The sequence below is a fragment of the Eleutherodactylus coqui genome, chromosome 1, assembly GCF_035609145.1.
Source record: "Eleutherodactylus coqui strain aEleCoq1 chromosome 1, aEleCoq1.hap1, whole genome shotgun sequence".
Lineage (NCBI taxonomy): Eukaryota > Metazoa > Chordata > Amphibia > Anura > Eleutherodactylidae > Eleutherodactylus > Eleutherodactylus coqui.
Window position 1 is genome coordinate 171835113 of NC_089837.1, and position 23935 is coordinate 171859047.

Consider the following 23935-nt stretch of genomic DNA (forward strand, 5'->3'; position numbering starts at 1 on the left):
GCATGCAGTGTGGGCCGAAGCCCACCTGCATTTAATCTGACGTTACCTCAGCTGTGCTGGGCAATGCAATGGGATTTATTTATGTACCGCCGATGGCTTCCTGGGACCCACCTATGCTGAAGGTCCACACGGAGTTGTAACTGCATGTGTCTACTTATAAAGAACCCCAGTCTGACTGGGGCATGCAGTGTGGGCTGAAGCCCACCTGCATTTAATCTGACGTTACCTCAGCTGTGCTGGGCACTGCAATGGGATTTGTTTATGTACCGCCGGTGGCTTCCAGGGAGCCACCCATGCTGTGGGTGCACACGGAATTCCCATTGCGGAGTTGTACCTGCCTGTGACTATTTATAAAAAAACCCGGTCTGACTGGGGCATGCAGTGTGGGCCGAAGCCCACCTGTATTTAATCTGACGTTAGCTCTACTATCCGGGGCACTGCATTGGGACAAACTACAGGAGCAATACAGCGCTAATGAGATGTGCACAGCTACGCTAGCATAGGAGTCCGCTGTAGGCCCGCGATTGCTGAGGGTTTGTGCAGTGGCCTATGTCCTGGGTGCAGTGAAAGTCCGCTTCCTGCCTAGGATTGCTGAAGCTGTGGGCCGAGGCCTATGTCGTGGGCGCGGTGCAAGTCTGCCATGTTTGGCCGGTCAGATCAATTTTTGGTTCATGTCTTGGGTTTCCTAGGACCCACCTATGCTGTTGGTGCAAACTTAGCTCCCATCGCGGTGTTTGACCTGTCTGGCACAAAGACACTGACTGACTTGGGCAGGGGACAGAGTGCAGACGGCTTTCCCCTTGCAGTGTCGATTGAGCTATGCGACACCTTGACAGAATGAATAGTGTGTGGCACATGGGTTCCCCATTGCTATGCCCACGTGTGCAGCTCCTGATGGAGGTGGCACAGGATTGGATTTCTCATTGCTTCTGTACAGCATTGTGGGCTATCGCCCCACCCCTTTTAAAGAGGGTCGCTGCCTGGCCTTGCCAACCCTCTGCAGTGTGTGCCTGCGGTTCCTCCTCATGTCAGACGCACTTATAAATAGACATGAGGGTGGTGTGGCTATGAGGCCAGCGTGTGGCATGAGGGCAGCTGAAGGCTGCGCAGGGACACTTTGGTGTGCGCTGTGGACACTGGGTCATGCGGGGGGGGGGGGGGGGGTTGGGCAGCATGTAACCCAGGAGAAGTGGCAGCGGAGTGTCATGCAGGCAGTGATTGTGCTTTGTTGGAGGTAGTGTGGTGCTTAGCTAAGGTATGCCTTGCTAATGAGGGTTTTTCAGAAGTAAAAATTGTTGGGAGGGGGGGGGACCCACTCTTGCCGCTATTGTGGCTTAATAGTGGGACCTGGGAACTTGAGATGCAGCCCAACATGTAGCCCCTCGCCTGCCCTATCCGTTTCTGTGTCATTCCCATCACTTTCTTGAATTTCCCAGATTTTCACAAATGAAAACCTTAGCGAGCATCGGCGATATACAAAAATGCTCAAGTCGCCCATTGACTTCAATGGGGTTCGTTACTCGAAACGAACCCTCGAGCATCGCGGAAAGTTCGACTCGAGTAACGAGCACCCGAGCATTTTGGTGCTCGCTCATCTCTAATTAAAAATGTATATTAAACTGTGTAAGCATTGGAAAGTTGTCTTTGATTTCGATCACGCCATGTAAAGCCGGAAAAATTAGACCTAACAGTGGGTTCTTCTCTAGTTCAGCTGTGGCATACATGTGTGGTCACCTGCACACCCTGGGAGGGTTAGCCCCAGTCCTGCACTCCCAGCATCATCAAGGGACATTGGAACTGGAGTTGGGAGATTGGATGCATAACAGAAGGTAAAACATGCTATACTGTTATGTGACTCCCCTTTTCTGTATATGTATACCATGTTCGTTCTCCCATCCTTACCCCTTTTTTTTTTCTTCCCCAGATACCGCATCTTTGCCTTTGATCATGACTTGTTCAGCGTTGTAGACCTCCAATTTGATGAATGGCCTGCTATCCTTATTACCAATCCTAAATCTGCACTCTACACAAATCCCGCAGAGGAGCCTTTACAACGGATCCTGCACTCAACACATATCAGGTATTTCCATTTTATCTGGCCTTGAAAATAATGCATAGGTCATTAAAGATGTCAATACTATGAATAATAAGACAAGTTTGTCTGTTAAAATACGTCAACTTGCTGATTAAAACTGAAAAAAAAAAAGTATGACCACTCCCTAAAAAGTATATCCTGCTTCACAACCAATGAGAAATCGAGCAACTGTGCAAAAGCCGTAAGTAAAAATGACTAGGGATCAGACTATACAAGGTTTTTTTGTAGACTGTAGGAGCTGTAGCCAATGGAAGTCATAGGGGATGTTCTATACACACTGCAGTGGTGTGGGATGCTATCGCAGCTGAAGTTCCCAGGATCTTTGCCTGCAATACCATCACAGGCCACTGCAGTGTGTATAGAGCTGTGCATTTTCAACAGCACATTAGTTCCATACACTCACAAAGCAGCTGATGAATACCAATTTTGGAGATAGGTCATCAATAGTTCATTCCTAAGAAATCCCTTTAATTTTATTATTTTAGCTGCATTCAAATAATTACAAAAAAATACTTTTGCAAGTTTGCGTTAGCTGTGGTTCATTATCATTCACTGAAACCTACAGTATCCTGTGATGTCTTGCCCTGGCACATGGTTTAGTGGAATGCAGAACCACAAATACTGTTAATGAAATAAGCAAAATATATTAACATCCTCAGCCAGAATTTGTGTAATCGGTCTGTACTGTGGCTCTAGGTGGTAAGCTCCTTCATCAATCAGTGTAGTAATAGCAGTAGTAGTCAAACTACTAACGACGACCTGTCCGTCCATGAGTGAGTGAGTTTGTGAGTGACTTTCATGCACCACCCATGATCACCTAACTGTGACATCATCACAGGTCCTGTACGCACACAGCTGCTGTCTGTCTAGGTGTTCGTTAGTATTCCATTGCAACTGAGGCCGTGGGGGGTTTGTAGTCCACCCATAATCTGCACAAGGGTGCAGGACCTCTGACATCAGTCATGTGATCAGTGACAGAGCATGACAGTGACATCACAAGTCCTTAATCTCTGCTTCTGATCCCTGTTGTATTGGATGAACAATGTATATAGCAGTGTGTGACGTGCATGTAGCAAATTGCAAGTTTGGGGGCGATAAGCCACATGTTCTCGCACATCTCTATACATTTGAATTGGAACGATTAAATTCCTCAATGAAGGCAAACTTCAATTGCAACGAGGAATACTGTGGAATGATGAGGCCAAGTTCCATGTATCCGGTGGTGTTAACAGACACAACTGTTTTTATTGATGACCTGAAAACCCTGAAGTGACAATTTTGGTGGATAACTGCATGCCAGGTGTGCTGGTCTGGGAAGGAGTTTCATATTTGAGATTACACCCCCATCCCAGGCCTCTCACTAGCAAAACCAGACTCCTACTGTACACTTAGGAAGGGCAAATACCCTGAAACAGCTGTCTGTACATGGAGTCTGGCTTTGCTTTTAATTCCCAGTCATTGTTACAAGGCTTGTATATAGTCTAATTTTGGCTTGAAGGAATGCTGCCTTCCAATAGGTGGCACTGTGGCGGTATTATTCCATCTCCCTTATTTGCAGATTTGGTATTGATACGCTCTTTTGAGCGTTCTTTGTTTTAGGGATCTGTGACGGGAAAGTGTTACTTGGATCTGCTTCAACACACTGTTTATCCCATCATCCAGCGTTGGGATATTTTCAGCAACCTGTGTTGACAGCAGGACAGCCCCAGCTCTTTATGCACATTGTAACTGGTTCGATGAGAGTTGGATAAACAGACGTGAGCCAGTGGGCTGGCTGGCTCACTTTCTGGATTTTACCCAACTTGACTTTTTCCTTTGGGGCCATCTTAAGGATAAAATGTATACGTATCCCATTTCAACAGTTGATGAGTTGGAGCTTGCTAATACTGAGGAATTCAATAACGTTCCAGTTCAAATGTGCAAGGATGCACGCAAGCGTGTGGCTTATCGTCTCCAAGCTTGCATTGCTCTTGAGGATGCAATGGTTGATCATTATTATAGATGAGCGAACGTGCTCGGCCCCGCCCCTTTTTCGCCCGAGTACCGCGATTTTCGAGTACTTCCGTACTCGGGCGAAAAAATGTGACCCCATTTTGAAAACTAGACCCCTTAACGAATTTATCTAGGGGTGTACTGCCCATTTTGACCCCACAGTTTTTGAATGAATTCAAGCAAAGCAAAAGGAAAAAAATGTGATTTTCGTTTTTTTGGCAATTCTGTCATTTAAAAACTGCTTTTTTTGTTCAGCACACACATGAATGAAGACGTGCACCCCAAAATAGATACCCCTGTTTCTCCCGTGTTCAGAGACATACCCATTGTGGCCCTAATCTTTTGTTTGGATGCACAACGGGGCCCAAAATGAAAGGAGTAGTCGGTGGCTTTCAGAACAGAAATTTAGCATGAAGGTGATTTAGGCCCCATTGCCCACTTGTAGAGCCCTTGAGCGGCCAAAACGACAGAGAACCCCCACAAATGACCCCATTTTGAAAACTAGACCCCCTAACGAATTTATCTAGGGGTGCACTGTGTATTTTTACACTACAATTTTTGAATAAATCTAAGCAAAGCAGTAGGAAAAAAATTACAATTTTCATTTTTTTGGCAGTTGTATCAATTTAAAAACTGTTTTTTTTTGTACAGCACACATAGGAATGAAGACTTTCACCCCAAAATGGATACCCCCGTTTGTCCCGTGTTCAGAACCATACCCCTAGTGGCCCTAATCTACTTAAAGGACACATGGCTAGGCCTATAATGGAAGGAGCACCTGTTGGATTTCAGGGTACAACGGAATAAATTCCAGGCCCCATCGCCCACTTATAGAGCCATTGAGCGTCCAAAACGATAAAGAACCCCCTCAAATGACCCCATTTTAAAAACTAGACGCCTTGTCGAATTCATCTAGGGGTGCACTGCGTATTTTGACCCGACAGTATTTGAATAAATCTAAGCAAAGCAGAAGGAAAAAATTACGATTTTCATTTTTTTGGCAATTTTGTCAATTTAAAAACTGGGTTTTTTTGTACAGTGTACATAGAAATGAAGACCTTCACCCCAAAATGGATACCCCCATTTGTCCAGTGTTCAAAAACATACCCCTTGTGGCTCTAATTTACTTACAGGAAACATGGCAAGGCCTATAATGGAGGGAAACCCGTTGGATTGCAGGGCACAACTGAATAAATTCCAGGACCCATTGCCCACTTGTACGGAATAAAAATTGACACCTTAAAAATCCCCCCCCCCCCCCCCCCGCCCGCACACACTCCGCGCCCTTTTCGGTGTTCCCCAAATCTTAGATAAAAGTAATAATGTGAACTGTGTAGTATTTCCAAAGACAGGGGTAATTACGGAGGCTGGTTGGGATGGGTACATGGGGCAATAAAACCGTGTATCCCCCCTCCTCTCATGCTTTTTGGGGGTATTTCGTGACCTCAGTGGCGGGTATGGGGTGTAAGAAGTGGCGCTCTGTGAGTCTCCGTAAGCTTGATGAGGTGCGGCGGTCTCACACAGAAGGCGCTCAACAAGCTGCTCCTGGAACTGCATGAAGGCGAACGTTCCCGGGGCTTCTTGTAAAATACGTATTACAGGTAGCGGTCTGAATAACGCCAGGCTCACACGGCCGTAGGCGGAATCCGCTTGCGGAGGCCCACAGCGGATCCCATCTGTGAGCCCAGCTGTGACCCTGCGTACGGCCGCGTAATGTACTGCGCATAACTGCCTACTCACACAGGCGGTCATGCTCAGTATATATATTTTTTTTGTTTGTATTTCCCGCACCGTTGCTTAGCGATGACGTGGGTACCTGCAGCCCGTATACAATGTAGTTGCGTATGGGCTGCGGGTATATCCACGACCATGGAGCAAAATGGGCTCTATGTTACGGAAATCTGTGGTAAAATAGAACCTGCTGCGTTCTCTTTTCTGCTAATGGATTACGCAATTCCAACCCACTAATGTAAGCGGAATTGTGTAATCCAATGCGATTGATCTGCGTATTACCGCATCGGTGAGGGGAGATGAACCTTCACCTTTTTTTTACTTTTACGTGATCGCCATTATCCATTGCGGCCCCCCGTGAAATCTCCAGGCTCTCAGCTAAGTTTTGTAGCCAGGAGCAGGGAGATTTTAAATTACCACAGCTTTTGTGCATGCACCTGCCATTTTGGCGACATGCGCGTGAGCAGAAGCTGGGGTAAGGTCCGCAGATAAATCCGCGGGCCTTAGGTACGTCATTTCATCCTCCCTCACAGATATGATCCGTGGGGGGAGATGAAACACAAGCTTTTTTACCTTTTTTTTTACTTTTTACACTTTTTTTTTTACTATACATGATCACTGTTATCACTATACATGAGATAAACTTGCCCGCGCCGTCTATAGAATTTCCTGCATGCTCCTACAGCTGTCTTATAAAATAAAAACACGGATGTTAATTTCCTCTTCATCCATTCAATTTGTGACTATTGGGAGGGGTACAGTTTTAACTTGTGGAGAATTATAAAACCATGCAATGCTTCTCTGGGAAATTTAGTATGCAAATGAAGGTACAATGCCTCTACAGCGCCACCTATAAGTCAATGTGCAAGCTTTTAACAGGCCTTGTAACATGACTGGGAATATAAGCCAAAACAAGAGTTTTCTGGAGAAGACTTAGAATGTTGGGTGTTGACTTATAGGAAAGCTGCCTTTCAATAAGTAGCACTGTAGAGGTCTTGTACGATCTCCTATTTGCCTACCAGACAGACAGGTAATTGATGGGGATTGCGGAGGAGGGTTGGCATTCCTGGTATCCTATTGCAGACAGAGCAATAGAGGAGGGCTCCTTCTCCAGCCAGTTACCCTATAGGCACAAGACTGTGAGAAGAGGGGAGGATATAGCTCATCTCCTGAGTCATATATAAAATGTCATTATATACAGTGCATTTTGTAAGTCTTTAGACCCTTTCACTTTTTATATTTTGTTATGTTGTGGCCAATGCAAAATCTTTGTAGTTTTTTAAAAAAATGAAAAACTAATACTTTTCGCTGATCTAAGTATTTACACCCTGTACTTAGTTGAAGCACCTTTTGGCAGCAATTACAGCCTCCAGTCTTTTTGGATATGATGCTACAAGTCTTGCACACCTGGATTTGGGGTTTTTGTTTGCCGCCTTCTCTGCAGGTCCTTTTTAAACTCTGTCAGGTTGGATGGGGGCAGTCTGTGGACAGACAATTTCAGATCTCTCCAGAGATGTTCAATTGTTCAAGTAAGGACTCTGGTTGGGCCACTCAAGGGCATCTTATAGAGTTGTCCCTAAGCCACTTCTGTGGTGTTTTGGCTGTTTACTTGGGGCCATTGCCTTGTTGGAAGGTGAAACATCTCTGTACTTTGCGCCATTCAACTTTCCATCAACCCTGACTCCTTGTTCCAACTGCTGAAAAACGCCCCTACAGCATGATGCTGCCACCACTATGGGTCACTGTAGGGATGGTATTGGGCAGATCATGAGCAGTCCCTGGTTTCCTCCAGACATAATGCTTAGAATTAAAGCCAAAAAGTTCAATTTTGGTTTCATCAGACCAGAGAATCTTGTTTTTCACAGTCTGAGTCCTTTTAGATGCCTTTTGGTGAATTGCAAGTATACTGTGTCTTTTACTAAGAGGCTTCTTTCTGGTCACTCTGCCATAAAGCCCAGATTGGTGGAGGCTACAGTGATGGAGGACCTTCTGGAAGTTTCTCCCATCTGCACACAGGATCTTTGGCACTTAGCCAGAGTGACCAGTGTGTTCTTGGTCACCTCTTACCAAGGCCCTTCCTCCCTGATTACTTAGTTGCGTGGATTGATCACCTCTAGGAAGAGTCCTGGTTGTTCCAAACTTCTTCTATTTAAGAATTATGGAGGCCGCTGTGCTCTTGGGAACTTTGAGTATTGCAGAAGTTTTTGGAGTCTTTTCCAGATCTGTGCCTCCACATTGTCCGGTCTAAGCTTTATAGGCAGTTCTTCTCTCCACATGGCTTGGTTTTAGCTCTGATATCTGGATCTCCAGTTACAGGGAAAGCCTCCACCTACAGTGACAGTAGTCACTAACACAGCTGATCAGGGTTCGCTAGGACCCTGCAGCTCTGCTGTGGCAGGGGGCACCTTGCTGTCACATGATATTTCAGTCGATTTTGGAACATGCTACTTTTGCACTGTAATTTGTGACTTGCTATTCCTCTCTACACTTTTGGAAAGTAGTGAGAAAAGAGGTGAGTTTACTGGGGGAGAGGGGGCAAATTTAAGTCAGTGTTGCAAATCAAAATCTTCTCCTACTAAGAGTAGATTTTATTTTCAGTTTTTTAAAGGCAGCCTAAGAAATATCAAATTAAGAGTCATTTGCCTTTTAATAAACAGTGCATTTTAGTCCAGCAAACTTCAGTTTGAGGGCTTATTCGCATGGACGTAGATCGGCCGGGTTTTCACGCCCGTCCGATATACGCTGCCTCTCTGCAAGAAGAGGAGATGGGACGGGGCGGGAGCTAGTGTGCTGAGCTTTTGCCCCCTTTCTACCCCTGACAAATGTTTGCGAGGGGTGGAGCTTAACTCCGCCTGTCCCCCCCTCTCCCATTGCAAACAATGGCAGGGGGCAGGAGCTGAGCACACTAGCCCCCGCCCCATCCCGCCACCGCCTCTTGCAGAGAGGGGCAGCTTATATCAGGTGGGCATGAAAACCCGGCCAATATATGTCCATGTGTATAAGGCCTAAAACGGAGTCATGAAACGCCAGTCTTCATAAATATACCTTATTAGTTCCTTCCATCTTATGACATTCTTTAAAACCTGTAAGTAAATATTGAAAGGGATAAATATTTTAGTTCTGTCACCCATGTGGGACATAAAGATGGAAGCCTTTTTTCTATCTTGAGTTTAAATTTTTTTTACAAAACTATTGCTTACTAGTCTGCATTATTTTAATTTAAAAAAAAAAACTGAAATCAAACAGAATGAAGGCGAACTGAAGCCCTTCAGTTCTCCTTGAAATCAGTGACTACTTAAACAGAACAGTTGTTTCCTGGTCGGCAGCTCCTGAGATGGAACTTCTAAACTGAAAAGTACAGATGAAAGTACAGGGCAAAATTAGTAATGATGGTAATCATAATAAAAGATTGCAAATTACATTACAGAAACAGTTTCCAGCTTCATGAAATCTTTTACAAACAGCTGACATCGGTGTAAAATAAGGAGCAATACTCACTTTACCGATGCCTGCTGCTCTTATGATGCTTCCCTGATCCCCTGCCGGTCCTTTATTACACTCTAGCAATGACGTAGTACGTCAAGAATTGACTACTGTAACCTTTCATCGGATGTAAGGCTGGTGTAGCGATGCCAGTGATTGGCTGTAATGACAGATCATCACTTGAGCCTGGTTAACGAAGCTAGTGGGAAAACCGGTAAGATGAGTATTAGGGTCCGATCACCTGTAGCGGATTTGTTGCAGATCTGCAGCGGATTTCACCCCTTCAATTGAAAGAATGAAATCTGCTGCAGTTCCCCACCAAAATCTGTGCCAAAATCCACAGCAAATTGGCTCCGTGTGAACACGCTTAGAGGCCTGTACACACGTGTGGCTCAGTTAAAACGTCCATCCTGATTATTTGAACGGATTCTTGAATGGATCCAGATTTTTTTCAACAGGACTTCCGTTATGCTTAGTTTTCATTTTGTTTATCTTGCGTAAACAAACAATAAACTAGCTCTTCTGTCCTTTTTTTTTTAACCAAAAGGTGTTTTTAAAAAAAAATAAGTTGAGAAAAGACATTTTATTAGGAATCAAAAACGCTATACGTACCAGGTGTTACTCCTTATGTTATTTTATACCATGGCCAATAATTTGACACCCTGAAGTGGCTGTCCCCTAATAATGCTTTTATTTGACTTCCGCCCAAGACACAGAGGGAGCAGGACGTGCCTTACAGAGCTCCTGCAAGACACACTCCCAAAGACAGCGGGACCCTCTGGAGACACAAGTAAAGCAGCTGCGGGGGACGGACATCTCCCCCGCTTGCTTGGCAGAAGTCCCCCACGCCGAAAAGGAGCCTGAAAGACCCCCGGCAGACCCCCCCGGCGCGGACCGCGGAAGCGCCACAACAGGGGAAGCAAACCCCACAGCCAACCGGGACCCTACCTTCCCTGGAGATCCTGGTAAGATCGGCTGGTCCGGGCCCGCACCTGGGACGCACGGAGGGCTCCAGGGCGCCGCGACTTGAGCTGCGCACGGAGCCGCGGCCCGAACTTCCGGTCGCGAGGCTGCGACCGACCCCGGCCGGAACTGCGAGGGGAGAGGGGACCTTGGAGCACCGCAGAGGGACGCGGGAGGCCCCCCGAGCGTGACGAGCCCACCGGAGGACTACCGGAGCACCCAGGCTGAACGGCAGCGGGAGTCGCTCCAGGGCGCCGCGACTTGAGCTGCGCACAGAGCCGCGGCCCGAACTTCCGGTCGCGAGGCCGCGACCGACCCCGGCCAGGACTGCGAGGGGAGAGAGGACCTTGGGGCACAGCAGAGGGACGCGGGAGGCCCCCCGAGCGAGACGAGCCCACCGGATGACTACCGGAGCACCCAGGCTGAACGGCAGCGGGAGTCGCGCCATAGTCCACCAGCCGCGACAGGCCCTACCTGGGGCTGCAGGAGGTGAGGAACCCCTGGGGGCGCCTGGACAACCTGAGAGACCCCCCGAATCGGCGATAATTCCCAAAAGCCGACCGGGACATTGCGGCCTAGCGGCGCCATAAGCCGCGGCCTAAATTTTCGGCCGAGAGACCTGCGGCGAACCCCGCCCACGACAAGCCCCGCCCATAACAAACCCCACCCACCGCAACAGGCAGGGGGAAGAGCGGAGAGACACCCACAGAGTGGGGAGAAGTCTCGCTACCACAAGGGCATAACAGGGACACAGCAAGACCACAAGGGGCCCAGAAGCCCTGCACAAAAGGCCCCAAACGCAAAACTGTGAGAGACCACCACCTCACAAGCTCCACCCCCAAGTACAACAAAAGCAACAAAAAATTAAGGCCATAGGAGAAAGAGGGGAAAAGAAAACCGAGACAACAAAAATACAAACCGCAAACGGAACAAAAAACGCCAGACAAAGAGAAATGAAAACATAGAAACCAGATGAAAAGCCACATCCACACCAAAAACAAACCGCAACAAAACTAGAACAATCTGAGAAACAGGGAAAAATCCTCCAAAACAAACAACCCGCATAACTATCTCTGAAAAGTCAAAACATGGACAAATATTTAAACAAAAGAAACGCGGGCACCTCAACGCGAGCAACACGTCAGCCAGATACAGACAAAACAACCACAGGAGGGAAACAAAAGGGTAAACCCCTCAAAAACACCAAAGAAAAAGAGAGCAAGACCACACACCAACCCGTATCCCCCTTGAAGAGCACCCCACCGCATACTACGGCCTCACCAAACTCCGACCAAGAGGCAATGGCCGCCTCCTCCATGCAAATGAACGAGCACTCAAGGAATAACGACGTGGACATGACACAGGCGACATTAGTGGCACAAGAGGTCTCAAAACTGCTCCTCCCCCTATTTGACAATAGATTAGAAACACTACACAAATCTATAAACTCAGCACTGTCACAAATCACGGACAACACCCAAAGACTGACAGAACTAGAAACAAAAACCCAGAACACGGAACAAATCATAGCAACCTTGGAAGCCTCAATACAAAGAAGCCAGTCAGAAACCGAAATGCTGCGGGAAAAAAATCGATGACTTAGAGAATAGACATCGCCGCAATAACCTCCGCTTTGTGGGAATACCCGAGACAGTAACCAACAACCAGCTCCTAACCTACCTAACCACCGAGCTACCGCAAGCACTTCAACTTGACATGCCCAACGATCCCCTAACAATAGAAAGAGCCCACAGAATCGGCCCACCAGGGGATGGACGTAACAACAGAAATAGACCCCGCCCAGTGATAGCAAAATACATGCACTGGGCAACAAAAGAAACAATCTTACAAGCCTATAGACGACAAGGAGGACTAACAATACAAGGATCGAAAATCCTGCTATTCCAAGACTTCTCGGTGGCAGTATCACAAAAACGCAAACTATTTACCCCAATCTGCCAAGCTCTACACGAACGAAACACACGCTTCCAACTGCTCTACCCAGCAAAATTAAAGATCCAAGATGGCAACAAATCCTTATTATTCAACACCCCGGAGGAAGCAAGAAGACACCTACAGATGGAAGAGAACGGAGAACAAGGCTGAAAAAGAATGGAAAAAGGAACTGTACTGTTGCTCTTTATTACAACCCTGTTCCAAACACAGTGGATGTGGCGCACGCCACGCAAAAAGAAAAGGCGAAATAGATGTTTAAAGTTTACATGTTCATTACTACTATGTTTCTCATATTTTTTATGTTTTTTTCTTTCTTTCCGACCCATCTGACCTTTAAAAAACGGACCAATAGGGGGATCAGGAGGCCCTGCAGGCACGGCACGATCAACATCCAGTTGCACCCGCGGCTCGCTGGGACCGAGGGATGCGACAAAAAAAAAGAGGCAAAAGATACGGTAATTATAACCAAATCATACCTACCAACATGCCTAGAGACTTAGAAACAACAGAATACCAAACACCCACCACAATACAAACACTATCTTGGAACGTAGACGGACTAAACACACCCATTAAACGGAAAAAAGTACTGACACACCTGAAACGATATAAACCAGACATAGTGTTCCTACAGGAAACACATTGGAAGAAAGAGGGGAGGGGAGAACTCAGAGCACCATGGATAGAAGCATGTTACACGGCCTCACACACATCAGCATCACGAGGGGTAGCTATCCTGACCAGAAAAAACATGTCACACACAATACTGCAAAGCATAGCGGACCCAGAGGGAAGATACCTAATAGTGAGAATGAAAATGGATGAACAAACGTACGCCTTGGTGAACGTCTATGCCCCCAACACTGACCAACCAACATTTTATGTCACACTAATAGAAAAACTACAACCATATCTAAGCGACAGAATAATCCTGGGAGGCGATTTTAACAGCATACAAGACGAAACACTAGACAGAACGGGACCAACTACCCAAGCAACCTCAACCACACATGCACTACTAACACTTAAAGAACAACTCAGCGTATGTGACCCATGGCGACTCCTGAACCCCACTAGCAAAGAATACACATGCTGCTCCAACGCCTACCACTCATTCTCACGCATAGACTTCTTCTTAATATCAAACAGCATTTTTGAGTACCACTACCAATTGGAAATCCACCCAATATCCCTTAGCGACCACGCACCGATAGTAATGAGACTACAACTGAGAACCCCGCAAAGGCTAACCAAAATATGGCGCTTCCCCTCATTCCTATGGGAATCAGAGGACTTTAGAGCATACCTGAAAATCCACTGGAACAACTACGCAGACGACAATAGTGCGCATATTGACAACACAAACCTATTCTGGCAGGCTTCAAAAGCAGTGATGAGGGGCCACATCATAAGCTACTTGTCCCATAGGAGGAAAAAATTCCAAACGGAGTTTGAGGCACTACATCACTCCCTCCTAGAAGCACAAAAGGAACATACGAACTCCCACAATGACAACTCATACCAAACCCTTCTTACAGCGAAACACCTACTAAATACGTTTGTACACACCCACGCACATTGGCAAAACCAATTAACAAAAAACAAATTTTACAGGTGGGGTAATAAGACGGGACGCTTGCTAGCCAATTTGTCCAAACAAAGACAACCACACAAGCCAATATTGACCTTAAGACATATTAATGGGGATAGTCTTACAACAAAACAAGAAGAGGTGGCTCAAATACTGCACGAATATTTCGAAAATCTATATAGGGCAGAACCAACAAATGTACAAGACATAAACAACTTCTTAGAATCCGTGAACCTACCAAAACTAACAGAAGAGCAAAAATCCCTACTAGACGCCGACATACACGAGGAGGAGGTACGAGAGGTGATCACAACAGCACAAGGGGGGAAAACACCGGGCCCCGACGTTTTTTCCGCAGAATACTATAAAATATTAATAGCAGACATTGTGCCAGTCCTGACTCAACTCTACAACACAATATACACATACAATACACAGACAGAAGACTTTGGAACATCGAGAACGATACTGCTCCCCAAACGAAACAAGGACCTGACAGACCCAAGATCCTACAGACCAATAGCACTGCTAAACTGTGATTACAAGTTTCTGTCCAAGATACTAGCCAACAGACTCCAGCTAATCCTCCCATCCATACTAGACCCAGCACAGAAAGGCTTTACACAGGGGAGGAGTGCTCTAAAGAACATCAGAGCCGCCATAGCGGCGACGGTGGCAGCACAAAACCCCGAGGGCCAGACTACGATGCTACTGAGTCTGGACGCAGAAAAAGCCTTCGATAAGATGGCCTGGCCATTCTTAAACATAATATTGGAAAAAAGAGGTTTTGGACAGATCTTTGCGAATTACATAGACACGACGCAAATGAACGCCACTACCACCCTCACAGTCAACGGCCTTAACACCCCCAACATAGATCTATTTAGAGGAGCCAGACAAGGCTGCCCTCTCTCACCACTGTTATTTAATCTATCAATAGACCCCCTACTTAGATACTTGACACAAACGACACTCTTTACAGGGGCGACCTGCGGAGGTACTAAGATAAAAGTTGAAGCATTTGCAGACGACCTCCTATTGGTGATAAATAACCCCAGGGAAACACTAACCCCCATATTGCAAGAAGTCAAGAAAATCGGTAAACTCTCGGGCTACACTTTAAATCTAGACAAAACAGAGGCCTTGCTTCTCAGAGGACCGGCCAAACCCCCGTGGTCAACACAATATCCATTCAAGTGGGAAAAACACGCTATACAATACTTGGGAGTACAAATCACAAGAAGCCCACTCAAACTATATAACACAAATATAGAACCCCACATCAAAAAACTAGAAACTACCCTAAACACATGGAAAAACTTTACGATCTCTTTCTTGGGAAGGATAAGCCTAATAAAAATGATAGAATTTCCCCGCTTATTATATATCCTACACTTGCTACCTATATTTTTAAAACTAAAAGATATAAAAAGAATAAGCTACCTATATAGGAACTTCATATGGGGGGGAAGAAGGCCGCGTATTGCGCTCAAAGCGCTACAGAAACATAGAGAGAACGGAGGAACTAACTTACCTAATCTCAGAGACTACAATCTAGCAGCCCAGGCGCGAATCATCCACGACTGGATTCACGATAAGTCATATTTCACAAACAGACCACTTGAACAGGAGATGGTCGGCACAACACGACTCCAGAACATCCTCCATCACACATATGCAGAACTCCCAGAAAAAACTAAAAAGAATCCCTTGATACTGATGGCCTGGAAAACATGGAATAAACTGCGCAAAGATAGCCAAACATCGCCACAAACATCACTGTATTTGTCACTAATGAACAACCCCAACTTCCAGGACGGTAATCCCCACAATATATTTGTGGAATGGGAGGCCCAAGGAATACACACTATAGACAAACTATTACACATAAGAGAACGACGAGTCCTAACGCACGACGAAATGAAACAAAAACAAAACAAGAAAACGGGTCCGCGGGGCATGATCTCAAAGCTGTACAGGGCAATAAGAAATAGGAGAGAGCAGGAGGACATTGATCCGGGGGTGGGCAAATGGGCCACGGACGACCCCTATTTCACACCGACACTGATAATGAAATCCCTAACCTCGGCACATAGATACTTACCATCGGCTAGGTTCCTGGAGATGAGATTGCAAATTGTTCATAGGTCATACCTAACCCCAAGCAGAGGATACCACATAGGAATTTACAATACCTCAAACTGCTTCAAATGTCAAGCACCACACGCAAACCTATACCACAGTTTGTGGACATGCCCCTCAATACAGGATTTTTGGACACGAATAGGCGACTACACAAAAACACACCTGACGAATTTTTGCCCACAAGAACCAACATGGGCAATACTTGGCTATTTAGATCCCGAAATCTATCACTGCTCAAGGGGTGTCAGGAAATTACTGCACTTCATAGCAGCAGCAGGACTAAAGGCCATTTTACAGACATGGATACAACCAACAGGGCCTCCATTCAGACTGTTCCTGGACAAGCTAGCGTTTCTGTTTCAAATGGACTGGGCAGAAACATCACTTTTTAAAGAAAAAAAGGTACAAGCCTTCTTTGAAACCTGGGGGAGTTTCATTCAATTATTACCACAAAGGGTAAAAGATAGACTGAGAAGCTCCTTCCACTATACTTGCTGGTTCCAGGAACAGGTGGCAATAGGAGACATACCTATCTAGGGTGAAACACAGACCGTGCCGTAGCCGTGCGGGGCCTCCACAAATTTTTGCAGATCCTCAACAAACAGGTCAGTAGACCAAAAAAATAAAAACCTGTGGTCAAAATGGGTCAAAGTTTTGATTTAATATATATAATTTGTTTGATTTAATGTTTTATTTTATGTTTTATAAAAATACAAAAAAATGCAGGTTGATACAAGACACAAAGAAAAATCCTGCAAAACTACGATAACACTGAATGTATGTTTTAACCTGTTTAATAAAGACAAATTAAAAAAAAAAAAAATAATGCTTTTATTTATTTTCACCATATAGAATCCTGGTGTTTTCTCCGCATCCTATCACGTCCGTAAAGGTTTTCATAGATGGAAAAGAAGTGGGGGAAGCTGTGCACTCATCTGGTCCATTATATGTCTTGGAATGGATGGCTGAAAATTATAAGACTGGGCTCCACGAGATCAAAGTGAAAGCTGAGGTAAAAGGAAATAGAAGGCGCGTGTGAATGCAGCTATCTAAAGTGCTTCAGTTTTGCACAACAGTGCCCATATGTTCCGGATCTTTGCAACATATCCTGCTTTTGTACACTGTGTAGAAAGTGGAATGAGAAAAAATAAGATATTACATCCACTTGGTTTTATATTGTGAAACATAATTGTATAATATAGTGATTATTATTAGCCGGATCAAACCAACTAGAAGATGGAGAACTTCAGATTTCTTGCATTTGCCTTTCATTAACTACAATCACCTAGTCCTTGTAAAGCTGTCCATAGTGCTGAAGCTTGAAAATTACCTTTGTTCGCCTTGATAATATAGAATTGCATTCTCATATCAAGGTAACGATATCATTAGCAGCATAATGGAATTGCCATGAACACATTCTATAGAGAGGGGAGGCCTTGACAAATCATGAGTCAGACATGGGCTACTTCATTCACCTCTTGTAATTGTGCTTTTAATAAAAGACTCTTGGTTAATCTGAGTGCTGTGACTTGTCGGACTCCAAACAACCATCTATAACCCTTTGCAGGAAGATCTGCTTGTCAAATCCTAAAAAATTGGGATAAGATATCTAGAGTTGTGAATGACAGCTTGTTTTTCGCTTTTTTTCTTGTGCATATACTGTAATATTAATCTACAATATAGTATATTCGTTAAAGGACTTTTCCCATCAAAGATGACCCAATGCTGAATGTGACCCTCACCCCAGGTTCCATCCCCAGCAAGCCACTACCAGCCAAACATTTACCTTCAGTGGGCACTGGGAAAATGTACTATTACATGACAACCACCCTGCTATGACACCCTTATAGGGCATATGAACAGAAGTTTTCTTCTTGGGACAACGCCTTTTAAAAGTACCATAAAAAGACTTCTGTAACTTTTTTTTCATGCAGAAACCTTTTTCAGTATGTCCTTATCAGGGGTATGATCAAATAGAGACGTAGTCCATGCTCTCTGAATTCCCCAGTATTAGCTAAGAGCGGCTATACAGATTGGCTATAGATTGACCAAATCGGTTGATATTGGTGGGACAGACTGATCGTCTAAGGTGTGTGGTGGCCTCCCAACTCTCCCCCGATAGCAAATATCAGGCACATGAGGATTTGGCACGTTGAATTTCAACTGCACAATACTTTTGTTCTTTGGTAATGGCAGCAGCTTTTTCCCCACTTTGAATTCAAAGCACATGCACCCTCGGCTGAGCACCCTTCAGTGCTTTGTTTTCTTAGTAAATGCTACATTACTGTTTCTCACTAATAACCTTAAAGGGAATCTCTCACCATCTTTTTGCAGCCCTCACTGAGGGTAGTATAAGGTAGTTAGTCACACTGATTATAGTGCTGGATGTATCTGTGCTGTACTTTGGGAGAAACTTGCATTTTATTAGTAACAACCAGACATGCATATCACTGTAATCGGGGTGCCTGTCGCTACCTTGAGCTGCAAAAGATGGTGACAGATTCCCTTTAATGAGAGCTGCAGTACGTCACACACCAGGAAGAAATGTTATTTACAGTCTGTCTATGAGCAACGACTGTGGATTTCTATGTAAAGATGGTTGTGATATTGAATTCACTAATTCCTCTTATTTGTCACCTCCTTCCTAAAATATGGTACCCACCGTCACTATGTAACCTTTTCCTTTATAGGATGCAGCAGAAGGAAGTCAATCCAGAAGCCACTTGTTCAGCTTGGAAGATGATGCAGCTGTCAGCTTTAGCATTTTTCCATCTTTAATTCTTCTTATGGATCATTATGTTGTTGTAAGTTCTATGTATTTCATGTTTACCAGGTCACCACCGTATGTTATGCAGGTCTCTTTGACCTTTGAACCTGCTTAGCTAGTTTCCACATGTGATTTTGTAGGACCCTCCCCTTCTTGAGCCATATGGCATATAGCCCACCTGAGCAACATTGCTGGAATTGTCTGACTGATAATTCCATCTGGATTTAAAGGGGTTGTTGGCTTTGGACAATGCCTTTTTCCACTCCGTCCTCTTGATGACAGCACCCAATGGAGGTTGCTCCCCATCTTCTGTAGGGTCAGGGACACAGAAAGGTTGCATAGCCCTTTCCCAATAAATTTCCCAGTGGTTTCCTGTCCTTACTAAAGGTAGAAGCAGAGATGACCATATTGTTTTTTTTTCTTTTAACATATTGATGGGGGTTCATTTGGGGTCTCTGGTCTCTTCCCTTTCTGGGTTCCATTGGGTCAGCATTCCTCTGGGCAAGAGTCCCCTGGCAAGGCCCCATTCCCTCCACTGGAGATTTGAGAGCCACACTCATGGAACTGCTTTCCTTGGCTGCCAGGGGCGCTCTTGGAAGGCATCAGGATGCTGGTGACATTGGAGGGAGCAGAGCTGGGATTTCGAGTAATCCTGAACAAACTAGGGGATTTTCAGCTGTTTTGAAACTGAATCTCCTATTACTCCAACACCATTGAGGGTTGGAACACACCGATTAGCTTGCCCAACTTGGCTGAAACTACGCCCACATATAGTTTACAGCTTGTTAAATAGTAAGACAGTTCTACCAATAATGCTACAGTTTTACTACCATCACTGGGCAGCGATTAAGTCGTGTTAATAGCTGCATGGTTTTGTTAATGTGTATGGATGCAGGCTAATTTTTATTATGATAAGTTTTTATTATGTCTCATTATCCAATATATCATCCTGGGACCTTGACTTTGTGGGATCAGGTATTGTGAAAATGTACTAAATGGTACTAAAATGGTTATCTCTTCTCTAGTCGCAGGTGCTGTTTATTCTGGCTGTACTGAGTCAGCTCATTTTACTAAAATTTTATCGGTTCAAAAGGCGAACTATTCTCAGGGATAAGTGGAAAAATCCTTTATAACCTTCACACAGGGCGGAATATTCTGCAACAGCCTTGTGAAGTACGCCGTCCCTGAATATCCTCCCAAAATCTGCACTGGTAACTGTGGACTTTTATGCAAAATTTCCGGCAGAATTCTGTTATTTTTATTTCTGCAACAAAATCTGCAAGCTAGTAGTGTGGATTTTGGGGATGAATATTCCACAACACTGTTGTGGTATATTCTGTCCTATGTGAAGGGTCCCTTTAATGCTGTAGTCTAACTACTTCCAGCAATGAAGACATTCACAGATGTAGGAACATACTAAGTAAAAAAATAAATAATAATAAAAAAAACAACTTTGGTTTAAAGCAAACAGAAAAAAATTGCTGCTTTTTTTTTGCGCTACATTCCAATCCTTTTGCCCAATGATCTTTTGATCCATTTTAAGAGTCTGTCACCATCTTCTTGTAGCGCTCATTGAGAGCAGCAGAAGGTAGTGATAGGCTTGATGATTGCAGCGAGTCTGTTTCTGTGCAGTAATTTGGGAGAAACTTGCACTTAGTAGCAGCTACACCCAGAACTTTTCACGAGCTGCAACCTAGCCATGCTCCCTCTACCCTGTGGCTAGGGTTGCCACCTTTTATCACAAAAAATACTGTCCATGGTTAAAAAGGGGCGTGGCTTATCACAGCATTTTTTTTCTTCTTTGGGCTGCCTGTCCACTGCGATTGTTCATTGTGTTACCCGCAGTGATAATCCAGCCATGAGTAACGCAGTGAACTTTCCATAGTGCTTTCCATATTTTCCGTGGTGAGCCTATCTGTCAGGCTCACTGCAGAGACCTGTTAGCGCTCCCTGGCAGTGGAATATCGCTGGCGGTATTCCGCCTCGGCCGTGGACAGGGGGCCTTTATTCTACACACTCTGCTCCCTCTCCTCATTACCTTCCTCACACTCTGCTCCTCCTCATTACCTTCCTCACACTCTGCTCCCTCTTCTCTCCTCCTCCTCATTACCTTCCTCACACTCTGCTCCCTCCCTCCTCCTCATTACCTTTCACCACAGCAGCAGCTTCCTCTTCTTCTTTCCATAGAGCTGCATTAATGATAAGCCCCACTCCTTACTCCTAGCAACCCATACACTATTAGCAGGGGATCAAAGCCGGCTGTCAGCTCCGCAGTCCGGCCGTGTACCCGTCCTCCACCAACTGTTCCCTGCAGGAAACATTCAAAAATACCGGCCTCTAATAGGGCTGGTAAAAAAAAAAATCTAAAAATACCGGCCAGGCCGGTGAATTACCGGTCGGGTGACAACCCTACCCGTGGCCTGCTGATTGGCAGTGTTCTCTCTCTACTCAGCTATAAGCAGACAACATTCAGTCACTGGCTTGAAGGCAAGTAGACAGGACAAGCCTGCAGCTCATGAATATCCAGAACTACTTCAAATAGTCCATTATGCATGTGCTGCTACTAATAAAATGTAATTTTCTTCCAAACTACTGCACAGATCCACACGGCAGACATGTCACTGTAATCATTGTGACTGTCGCTACCTTACGCTGCCCTCAGAGTATCAGCTACTATAACCCCCTAAAGAGACTGTTACCATCTTTTTGCACCTCTCACTCTGGGGTTGTAAGTAGAGATGAGCGTGAACGTACCCATCCGAGCTTGATACTCGTTCGAGTATTAGCGTGTTCGAGATGCTCGTTACTCGTAACGAGTACCACGCGATGTTCGGGTTACTTTCACTTTCCTCTCTGAGACGTTAGCGCGCTTTTCTGGCCAATTGAAAGACAGGGAAGGCATTACAACTTCCCCCTGCGACGTTCAAGCCCTATACCACCCCCCTGCAGTGAGTGGCTGGGGAGATCAGGTGTCACCCGAGTATAAAAATCGGCCCCTCCCGCGGCTCGCCTCAGATGCGTTGTGAGATAGCTGAGGGACAGTGCTATAGTGTTGGAGCTGCTTTAGGGAGAGCGTTAGGAGTTAGTGTAGGCTTCAAGAACCCCAACGGTCCTTCTTAGGGCCACATCTAACAGTGTGCAGTAGTGTGGAGGCTGCTTTTAGCAGTGTTGCACATTTTTTTTTTGGTATATCAGCCGTGCAGAGCATTGCGCCCTGCAGTAATAGTCCAGGGACAGAAGTGTGGAGGCAGGGAGAGCGTAAGGAGTTAGTGTAGGCTTCAAGAACCCCCACGGTCCTTCTTAGGGCCACATCTAACCGTGTGCAGTAGTGTGGAGGCTGCTTTTAGCAGTGTTGCACTTTTTTTTTTTGGGTATATCGGCCGTGCAGAGCATTGCGCCCTGCAGTAATACTCCAGGGAGAGAATTGTGTAGGCAGGGCCAGAAGACATATATTATAGATTGAATATACGCAGTGGTCCTTTGGAAAAAAATCTTGAAAAAAAATCTATTTGGGCTGCCTGTCACTGTGCTCAGTGTTCTGGGTCTGTGTCTGCTGGGGGTAGTAGTTCTCCAAATAAATACGCAGCCAGATAAGTGTTACAGCAGGCTTGCGCCAAATTATTTCCTGGCTCTGAAATCACCGGTCTGCTGCAGTTAATAACAGTGCAACACTGCAGTTCCGTCACACAGTCTAGGGAGAGAATTGTGTAGGCAGGGCCAGAAGACATATATTATAGATTGAATATACGCAGTGGTCCTTTGGAAAAAAATCTTGAAAAAAAATCTATTTGGGCTGCCTGTCACTCTGCTCAGTGTTCTGGGTCTGTGTCTGCTGGGTGTATAGTTCTACAGATAAATACGCAGCCAGCTAAGTGTTACAGCAGGCTTGCGCCAAATTATTTCCTGGCGTTCCGTAAGCGAACTCAGCCTCCAACCACAGGCCAATAAGCGGCACATTTAATTACAGTGTTGTGTTTCTGCATTCCTGGTAAGGGCGAGCACCCACTGGCGTTTTTTTACCTGCGTTTTGCGTTTTTCCTGCACAGGCATAGAGATAACATGTGTTCCTGTCCACTGGCGTTTTTTTTGCGTTGCGTTTGCGTTTTTAACATAGGAACTGTCAGTTGCATATGTGTCCTTATTTTTCTCCTAATGCACCCATGAAAGTCAATGGAAATTAATGGAAAAGCCGCGAAAAACGCGCGGAAAAATCGCGGAAAACGCTGCGATTTTTTCCCGCGGAAAACGCAAACGCCAGTGGGTGGGCGCCCTAATACAGCATGCTGTAGGGGTAGGCCTAGAGGACGTGGGCGCGGCCGAGGACGCGGAGGCCCTAGTCCGGGTGTGGGCACAGGCCGAGCTCCTGATCCAGGTGTATCGCAGCCGACTGCTGCGGGATTAGGAGAGAGGCACGTTTCTGGCGTCCCCACATTCATAGCACATTTAATGGGTCCACGTGGTAGACCTTTATTAGAAAATGAGCAGTGTGAGCAGGTCCTGTCGTGGATGGCAGAAAGTGCTTCCAGCAACCTATCGTCCACCCAGAGTTCTGCGCCGTCCACTGCTGCAACTCAGAATCCTCTGGCTGCTGCTCCTCCTTCCTCCCAGCCTTCTCACTCCATGAAAATGAGACATTCTGAGGAGCGGGCAGACTCCCAGGAACTGTTCTCAGGCCCCTGCTCAGATTGGGCAGCAGTGGTTCCTCTCCCACCAGAGGAGTTTGTCGTGACTGATGCCCAACCATTGCAAAGTTCCCGGGGTCCGGGGGATGAGGCTGGGGACTTCCGGCAACTGTCTCAAGACCTTTCAGTGGGTGAGGAGGCCGATGACGATGAGACACAGTTGTCTATCAGTGAGGTAGTAGTAAGGGCATTAAGTCCGAGGGAGGAGCGCACCGAGGATTCTGAGGAAGAGCAGCAGGACAATGAGGTGACTGACCCAACCTGGTTTGCTACGCCTACTGAGGACAGGTCTTCAGAGGGGGAGGCAAGTGCAGCAGCAGGGCAGGTTGGAAGAGGCAGTGCGGTGGCCAGGGGTAGAGGCAGGGCCAGACCGAATAATCCACCAACTGTTTCCCAAAGCGCCCCCTCGCGCCATGCCACCCTGCAGAGGCCGAGGTGCTCAAAGGTCTGGCAGTTTTTCACTGAGAGTGCAGACGACCGACGAACAGTGGTGTGCAACCTTTGTCGCGCCAAGATCAGCCGGGGAGCCA

At 45.8% G+C, this 23935-nt stretch overlaps 1 protein-coding gene across 1 annotated transcript; it reads left to right on the plus strand.

Annotated features, from left to right (window-relative positions):
* Positions 1-1710: 1710 nt before the first annotated feature.
* LOC136632676 (transmembrane protein 62-like) lies at positions 1711-19856 on the plus strand. Its single transcript, XM_066607763.1, has 5 exons — positions 1711-1829; positions 1925-2080; positions 16809-16968; positions 18647-18760; positions 19749-19856. Exons 1-5 carry the CDS (start codon positions 1723-1725, stop codon positions 19854-19856), a joined length of 645 nt encoding a protein of 214 aa, XP_066463860.1. The 5' UTR covers positions 1711-1722.
* The last annotated feature ends 4079 nt before the right edge of the window (positions 19857-23935 follow it).